General features: G+C 52.9%; 1 protein-coding gene across 1 annotated transcript; it reads right to left on the bottom strand.

The window, feature by feature from the left end:
* Positions 1-5,375: 5,375 nt before the first annotated feature.
* Positions 5,376-6,374, bottom strand: LOC136303477 (olfactory receptor 14J1-like). The gene has a single exon (XM_066207140.1). It carries the CDS (start codon positions 6,306-6,308, stop codon positions 5,376-5,378), a length of 933 nt encoding a protein of 310 aa, XP_066063237.1. The 5' UTR covers positions 6,309-6,374.
* Positions 6,375-8,448: the final 2,074 nt, after the last annotated feature.

Below are 8,448 nucleotides of genomic sequence, written 5' to 3'. Positions count from 1 at the left end.
AAGAGAGTGTTAACAATTGATGAGAAAGGAGCAGAAAAGTTTGTTATGCCACTGTAAACTTTCACTCTGAGTCTACATTTCAAATAACAAAGGTGACCCATCTGGAGGAGGATTTCTCCTCAGGAGAAATGTCTTTCTAAAAGTTTTCTTTGTTGCAAGGAGCTGCCTCTGTGGCAGGAGCCCAGCCCAGCTCAGCAGCACAGACACAGCACAAGGACGTTAATGACTCTCCCGTGGATTTGGTGTTTACATTCAACTCTGTCCCTGAGAGAGTGTTCAAAAAACTTCTCAAGTACTCAGTTAAATTGAAACACTGAAGTTTCTTGAAGTTTTAATGGGACCCACAGAGAGACCAAATGGAGAAAGTGTCCCCAGGTTCCATCACTGCAGGCAGTGATGACAGGTGGGGACAAACAAGGCAAAGGTGTCTGTGATGCTGAGCAAACCTGCATGTGTTTCAGGAATGCAAAGGGCCAAGGCCCAAGCCCATCCTGCCTGTCCTCACTCACCTGGGACCTGCTTTGCTCAGAGAGCTGCCTGCACTCAGGCAAAAAGGGCTTTTCTATTTTTGAAGCAACGTAAAACTCGTAATTTTCCCCACTGAAAACAGACACACTCCTCAAGTGTGTGCCAGCCCAAGGGGCCACCAAAAGCACTCCAGCCCTGCCCTGGGCCGGCTGTGAGGGTGGATCAGCATCCCAACCTGCCCTGGGCCACTGCAAGGGGCTGTGGCCATGGACACTGCACTGACCCCACTGCTGGGTTTGGGAGCCACGGCAACCAGGAGCAGTTCAAATATCCTTGGAAACACTGGGGAGGACTGGGACATACTGGGGGACACTGGGAACACTTTGGGAGACACTGGGACATATTTTGAGTGACACTGGGGGATACTGGGACAAACTGGGGACAATGGCAACACTGTGGGGAAGACTGGGGAATACTGGGGCGTGCTATGGAAGATACTGGGGGGAACTGGAAGGGAATGGGAATGAACTCAGGTGTATTGGGAGGGACTGGGCTGTACTGGTGATGAAATGGGCTGTAAAGGGGGGGACTGAAGGGGCACTGGGGTACAACTGGGCTGTACTGGGGATGAACTGGGCTGTACTGGGAAGGACTAGAGGGGTTGAATCGGCTGTTCCCGCCTCCGCAAACTCCCATTTGCCGAGGCTCCCGCCCGTCACCGCCAGCACCCAATCAGTGCCAGGAAACCGGGGCCTCGGGGCGGTGCCTGCTGTCGGTGCCACGTGTCGGTTTTGCCTTCAACTCCCGTCATGCACCGCGGCCCAATTGAGCCCCATTGCACCCCGGACTACAATGCCCGTCATGCCCCGCGCTCCACAGAACCCCGCCCCCGTATCCCCCCTCCCCCCCATGTGTCCCCTACGTTTCCCCCAGACCCTCCAGGATCCCTAAGTGCCCCCTCAGTATTTATTTGGAACCCCCCAAAATCGTCCCCGACTCCCCTGAATGCTCCCAACCCCAGAGATGCCCGTTAGAGCCACTTCTGGGAATTCATCTCCGATCATCCCCCGTGCTCTCAGAGCTCTGCCCAACACAGTCTCGCGCCGAAAATTCCTGCTGTGCCCCGTGTCCTAAAGCGCCCGGTTCGAGCTCCCCAAGTTCCCCCCAATTCCTCCCGAACCGCACACGTTCCCCCCGAGGGCCTCAAGTCGCGACTCGGACGCAGAAGTGTCCGCCAAGCGCCTTCCCGGCCCCGCCACAGCTCGGCTTTATGCACTTTCGGGACTACAGCTCCCAGCATGCTCCGCGGCGCACACGGAGCCCTATTCCAGCCGTGACTCCATCTCCCGTCATGCCCCGCGCCCCACCGACAGCCATTGGAGCCGCGCCTCGAACTCCCGTGATGCTCCGCGGCCCCGTTACACCGTGTTCTACCCGCGCCTACAACTCCCATCATCCCCCGCGCCCCAGAGAGTCCCCTCAGGGCCCCCAAGTGCCCGCCCGGACCCCGAAGGGCCCCAGATTCCCCTCCCTGACCTCCAAGTGCCCACCCGGCTCCCCCAGATGTCCTTCAGACCCCAAATTTTCTTCAGATTCCATCCCCAGGTTTAGAACTGCCGCAAATGTGCCCCAGAAATGTCTCCGTGGACCCCAAAGTGGCCCCTTTTACCCTGTCTGAGAAAACGATAAAGAAGATGACAAAAGGAGTAAAAATAGGCCTAATTAGCAAAAATAGAGAGGAATCAATAGCCAGATGTTGTCAATGAATTAATGAAGGGAATTGTGTAACTTAGAACCAATGACCAGTAATTTTTTGAGGTCTAAAAATGTCGCAATTTGGTTTTTTTAAAACACATGTCAAACTTAGGTAAAAACATATATAATAGTATTTATATATTTAAAAATATTATTAAAATTTCCTTATAAATTTTATTTTTAAAGAAAAATTGCTAATTTTCAAAAATTATTTCAGATGTCAGTCTTTGGTGGATGATTTCAGACGCGGTGAGGTTGGGGTGAGGAGCAGGTTGTCCAAACAGGGTCAGCCTGCAAGGGGCTCATTCTCCATGCCCAGACCTCCTAAGGAGACACTCAGCATTAAGATCACTTGGGGAATGTTTCTTTCACCTCTTCAATGGACTGAAAAATAAAAAAAAAAATGCAGCCTTGATTAGAAAAAAAATCAAAAGATGTACTTTGAAATTTTCCTCCATAAGAGAACTCCAAACTGGCTCCAAGCAGCTGCACAAGCCCTGGAGACGAAGACAAGTGAAGGAAGAAAAGGAGGTCGTGACTGCTTTCTGGATTTGAATCAGCCCCATGCTGGATTTGGGGCTGAGTCCAGAAGCTCCAGGCACTGAGAAAAGGTTGAAGAAGCTGCTCAAGGAGGCAGAAGCCAAACTCCAAGTCCCTTGGAGCATCCCTGGGCCCCACTGAGGGCAGGGAGTGCCAAAGGCTCCCCAGGGACTGCTGAGAGCAGATCCTTGAGGCCAGGATTGCAGGGAGCCGCAGGCTGTGAGCAGGGAACTGCAATGCTGAGCAAGGCCTGGGCTGGTTGGAGGCAGCAGAAAGGCCAAGCCCTGAGCCCAGGCCTGGCACAGCAGGGCCTGTCCCTCCCGGGTGGCTCGGGGCTGCTTGTGGGGCAGTGGGATGGGATGGGCAGCAAGGACAAATGGCACAAAGCTGCAAGCCCTGCCAGCCTCCTCAGGGAGGGGCCGGGCAGGAGCAAAGTGCAGCCCCTGAAAGGAAAGTTCCTTCTGTGGGGCCTGCAGAGGCGCTGGCAGAGCCCAGGGGACAAAGGCCTGGGTGCCTGTGGCCCTGCCAGCCCTGCCCAGCCCTTGGCCATGTGTCCTGCAGGCTGTGCCCCCTGTGCGTGCTGCTGCTGTGCCCTGGCCGGCTGCACACGCCCATCTCGCTGTCCCCCCAGCATTTCTCAGCCCAGCATTTCTGTGCCCTCCCTGGGCTCCCTGCACCCAGCGCTGCCGGCTCCTGGCACACAGAGCCAGGCCATGGCCCGGCCTCACGCTGGGACACCTCCTGCACCAAAATTCTGCCCTGGAGGTTTCCTTCTCATCCCAGTGCCAAGGAAAGCTCTGTCTGCTGCTGTTGACAAACATACAAGGGCTGGTGGGAGATATGCTGATCAGAAGCTGTTTGGGGTACAATGACCATGAAATTATAGAGTTTTTATATATTCTGTGAAAGAAGGAGGGGCATCAACAAAATTCTGCAGTGGATTTACAGAGGGCAGACTTTGACCTATTCAGGATGCAGATTTGGGGAGTGCCAAATAAAGTACTGACATTTTTAAGGGAAACAGCCCTTAAAAACAAAGGGGTCCAGGAAAGATGGACACAAATCAGGAAAGAAATCTTGAAGGAGCAGGAACAGCGTGTCCCTCTGCGCCAAAATATGAGCTAGCAAGGAAAATGACTGACCTGCTTGGACATGGGGCTTCAACAGGAACTCATGGGAAAAAAAGGAGGGTTCATTGCTATTGGACAGAGGGGCAGGAAAATCAGGAAATGTTGAAGGATGTTGTTAGGTCATGCAGGAAGAAAACTAGAGAGGTGAAAGCTCAATTAGAACTTAACCAGGTTGCTTCTGTAAAGGATAATACAAATGGTTTTATAAATATATTACTGGCAAAAGGAGGTATAAGGACAAGCTCCATTATGTATTGGAAATGGTTGGGGGGGAATATAGTAACTAAATTGAGGGAAGGGCTGAGGTGCTTAGCCCCTTCTTTGCCTCCATTTTAAACAATAAGACATGTCCTCAGGATGAGTGTTCTCCTGAGCTGGTAGATGGGCACAGGGAGCAGAACAGCCCCCCTGTAATCCAGGAGGAAGCAGCTGCTGACCTGCTGAGCCACTCAGATGCTCACAGGTGTCCCTGGGACCAGACGGGACCGCTCCTAGGGGGATGAGGGAGCTGGTTGGTGGATGAACTCCCCAAGCTGCTCTCCATCATTTCTCATCAGTCCTGGCTCCCCAGGGAGGTCCCAGAGGACTGGAGGTGCCAATGTGAGCCCATCCCCAAGAAGGGCTGGCAGGAGGATCTGGGGAACTCCAGGCCTGTCAGCCTGACCTCGGTGCCCAGCAAGGTTATGGAACAGATCACCTTGAGTGCCATCACACGGCACCCACAGGATGGCCGAGGGATCAGACCCAGCCAGTGTGGATTTCAATATTTGCATTGATGGTCTGGATGAGGGGATTGAGTCCACCATCAGCAAATTTGCAGCTGACACCAAGCTGGGTGTGAGTGTGGATCTGCTGGAGGGTAGGAGGGCTCTGCACAGGGCCCTGGACAGAATGGATCCAGGGCCCAAATCCAGCAATGGGAGGTTTAACAAGACCAAGGGCCGGGTCCTGCACTTTAGCCACAATAACCCCTGCAGTGCTACAGGCTGGGGACAGAGTGGCTGGACAGGGCCAGACAGAAACAGACCTGAGGGGACTGCTGGACAGCAGGCTGGACATGAGGCAGCAGTGTACCCAGGTGGCCAAGAAGGCCAATGGCTCCTGGCCTGGATCAGGAATGGTGTGGCCAGCTGGGGCAGAGCTGCTGTGCCAGCACTGATCTGTCCCCAGCTCTGCACACAGACATTGCTGCTGCAGCTGCAAAGGAAGGGAACAAAACAAGGGATCTCCAGTGAAAACTTTTCTGGGAGATCCTTTAGTTCGTTTAAAGCTACTGAGTGCACAGCTCCTCATTGACACAGTCTTTTGACCACAGAAAATATGGAGTGAAACAAAACAAGTCAGGGCACACACAGTGGCCTTGCTTTGTGACCATAATTGAAAATTAATCACAGGAAAAAAAAAAAACAACTGCAAGCAAAGCAACAAGATGTATCAAAGATGACCTTTATTACAAATGATTTGCAAGAACTGGGCAGCAGATTAATGTTTCTGAACTTGCCTAGTCATCAGTTTCCACATTGCAGCCTTGAGCTCCTGGTTCCTCAGGCTGTAGATGACGGGGTTCAGGGCTGGAGGCACCACCGAGTACAGAACTGACAGTGCCAGATCCAGGGATGGGGAAGAGATGGAGGAGGGCTTCAGGTAGGCAAATGTGCCAGCGCTGAGGAACAGGGAGAGCACAGCCAGGTGAGGGAGGCAGGTGGAAAAGGCTTTGTGCCGTCCCTGCTCAGAGGAGATCCTCAGCACAGCCCTGAAGATCTGCACATAGGAGAAAACCATGAACACAAAACAGCCAAAATATAGAGCAGCACTTAGCACAATGAGCCCATGGTCCCTGAGTTTGGAGTGTGAGCAGGAAAGCTTGAGGATGTGTGGGATTTCACAGAAGAACTGGCCCAGAGCATTGCCATGGCACAGGGGCAAGGAAAATGTATTGGCCGTGTACAGCAGAGCATTGAGAAAGGCACTGGCCCAGGCAGCTGCTGCCATGTGGGCACAAGCTCTGCTGCCCAGGAGGGTCCCGTAGTGCAGGGGTTTGCAGATGGACACGTAGCGGTCGTAGCACATGATGGTCAGGAGGGAATACTCTGCTGAAATGAAAAAGACAAACAGAAAGAGCTGAGCAGCACATCCTTCATAGGAGATGGTCTTGGTGTCCCAGAGGGAATTGTGCATGGCTTTGGGGACAGTGGTGCAGACGGAGCCCAGGTCGGTGAGGGCCAGGTTGAGCAGGAAGAAGAACATGGGGCTGTGCAGGTGGTGGCCGCAGGCTACGGCGCTGATGACGAGGCCGTTGCCCAGGAGGGCAGCCAGGGAGATGCCCAGAAAGAGGCAGAAGTGCAGGAGCTGCAGCTGCCGCGTGTCTGCCAATGGCAGCAGGAGGAAGTGGCTGATGGAGCTGCTGTTGGACATTTGCTGTGTCTGGCCATGGGGGCCTGTTCAAGGAGAAAAGATCAGTGACAGGTTAGGAGAAAGTTCTTTCAGTAAAATCAAAGCCTTTTCCCACAGACCATTCTTCTGTATCACACTGACAGCCTTTTGATTTTCTAGCAGATTTTCCTTAAACTGCAACTGGGGAGCCCTGGTTGGTGCTGGCTGAGTGGGTCTTCAGGTTCAGGGCAATTACATGCAGGGTTTTTATAATTCAGCCTTGCCATGCAGACGTGAGAGGGGGACAGGGAACCTTGTCCTCGTGTTGCACTTTGAAACCCTATTAATACAGAAGTCTCTGTCAGCTTGTACTCCCACTGCCAGTGACCAGGAATGGTAAAGTCTGTTTAAATGTTCTAGAGCTTTTTCAACAGCTTTTCTTCATCTCCACTTGACTATTTTTGATGTCAGAAACTCTCAGCATTTCTGCTGCTGCGCTCAGGGAGAACAGAGCAAGTTCTCTGAGGCAAGGTGGTGCATGGAGAATGAGGGGAGGACCTCTGTCACCCTGTCCTGTTCCAGGATTCTCTGGGCTTTCACCTGTCCCCTACACAGGATGATCACCCTCCCAAGTTCCCTTTAAAAACCATTCTGACACTGCTGAGAGCTGATGGATCCACCACAGTCCACCCAATGTCCATCCTCTTCTCAAGGGCTCAGCCCCACATTTGTACCCAAGGACACACGGGACTCATTCCACCAACCCAACAGCATTTTCTCCATCACAGAACTTGTGTGTCTCACCGTGGGGCTTTCAGATAACACAAAGATGCTACAGGGCAGGTTTGCATTGTGGAGGGAAGCTGGAAGCTTGGAAGGAAATCTCAGGGAGACTTTCAAGTGTCCTAATGATGGCACTGGATTAAATGAGATGGAGCTCCTTCCCTGGCTGCACTGACAGCATTGCCCACAGCCGGGCACTGGGGACAGGGTCACCCTGAGCCAGCTGTGCCCCCTCCCAGAGCCCCCCAGTGCCAGGCAGCTGCTCCCAGCCCTGTGCTCTGCAGAGGGAACTGGGCCCGGGGCTGCAGAGCTGCCCCATGGCTCTGCTGCAGCTCTGCCTGCACAGGAGGGGCTTCATGCCTTGGACTCCCAGCCCTGAGGGCAGAGGCTTGGCTGGGGGACAAGAGGGAGGGGGCTTGTTCCGAGGGAGGGGCTGCACTGGAAAGGATCCTCTGGAGATCTCTCCCTGCCACAGCATTTCTGGGTTTTGTTTTCTCTCATTGCCTGATCTTCTCTCTGCTTCCTGGAGATTTTTCTCCTGGAGGTATTTCCCTGTTCCTGATCTCTCCCTGCCAGCACTCACAGACCCCAAATCTCTGTGCACTCTCCTTGGCCCTACAGAAACCTGCCTGTTTGCAGGGCACTGGCTGGGGGCAGGTTCTTTTTGGAGCTTGGAGAAAGGACAGGTCAGACTAAGCCTGATGGCTCCAGTGAAGGTGATGCTGGTGCTGTCCATGGGCAAAGGAGTGGATGAAAGCACTTTTGGGAACCCATGAATAGCACTGGAGGTATAGTTCAGATGCCTTAGGGACTTTTAAACATGAAGTTGTTTATTATTTATCCCCCCCGTTCACCAGGAGTAAGAAACTGAAAACAATGACTCAGTAAATTTTATCTTTATAAAAATTATTGTCCTGGAAATATTCCTGGAGTGAGCAGAAGCCCTGAGCATGTCCACATGCTTACAGCAGAGATAGTCTGAGTTGTACTTACAGAATCCATAATGGGATGTTCCTGCTTTAGGAGATCATTGCAGGAGCTGCAGCTGCATTGTCCTGCAGCCAGAGGCTTCCAGTGTCAAGGGCTGGAAATGATTCTCGCCCAGTCAGTCCTCAGCATCTTCCCAGTCCTGAGTGATTGAAGCTCTCTGTGCCTGTGTGCTGTGCCCAGGGTGGCTGCAAGCAGTGCCCCAGCCCTGCTGGGCTGTGCACAGGAGCCACTTTGATGGAGAAATGCCTTTTTGAAGCTCATCTTGGTTGCCAGGAGGTGCCTCTGTGTCAGGAGCCCGGCCCAGCTCAGCAGCACAGACACAGCGCAAGGATGTTAATGAGCCTCTCAGGGATTTGCTGTTGTTTAAATCAGACTCAGTCCCTGAGAGAGTGTTCAAAAAACTTCTCAA

This window comes from Chamaea fasciata, unplaced genomic scaffold, assembly GCF_029207755.1.
Source record: "Chamaea fasciata isolate MVZ Bird 193981 ecotype frontalis unplaced genomic scaffold, bChaFas1.0.hap1 SCAF_35, whole genome shotgun sequence".
Lineage (NCBI taxonomy): Eukaryota > Metazoa > Chordata > Aves > Passeriformes > Sylviidae > Chamaea > Chamaea fasciata.
This window is presented reverse-complemented; position numbering and strand designations above follow the sequence as displayed.

Excerpts from the sequence above, each read along its gene's own strand:
- LOC136303477 (XM_066207140.1), bottom strand. The coding sequence starts at position 6,308 with ATGTCCAACAGCAGCTCCATCAGCCACTTCCTCCTGCTGCCATTGGCA.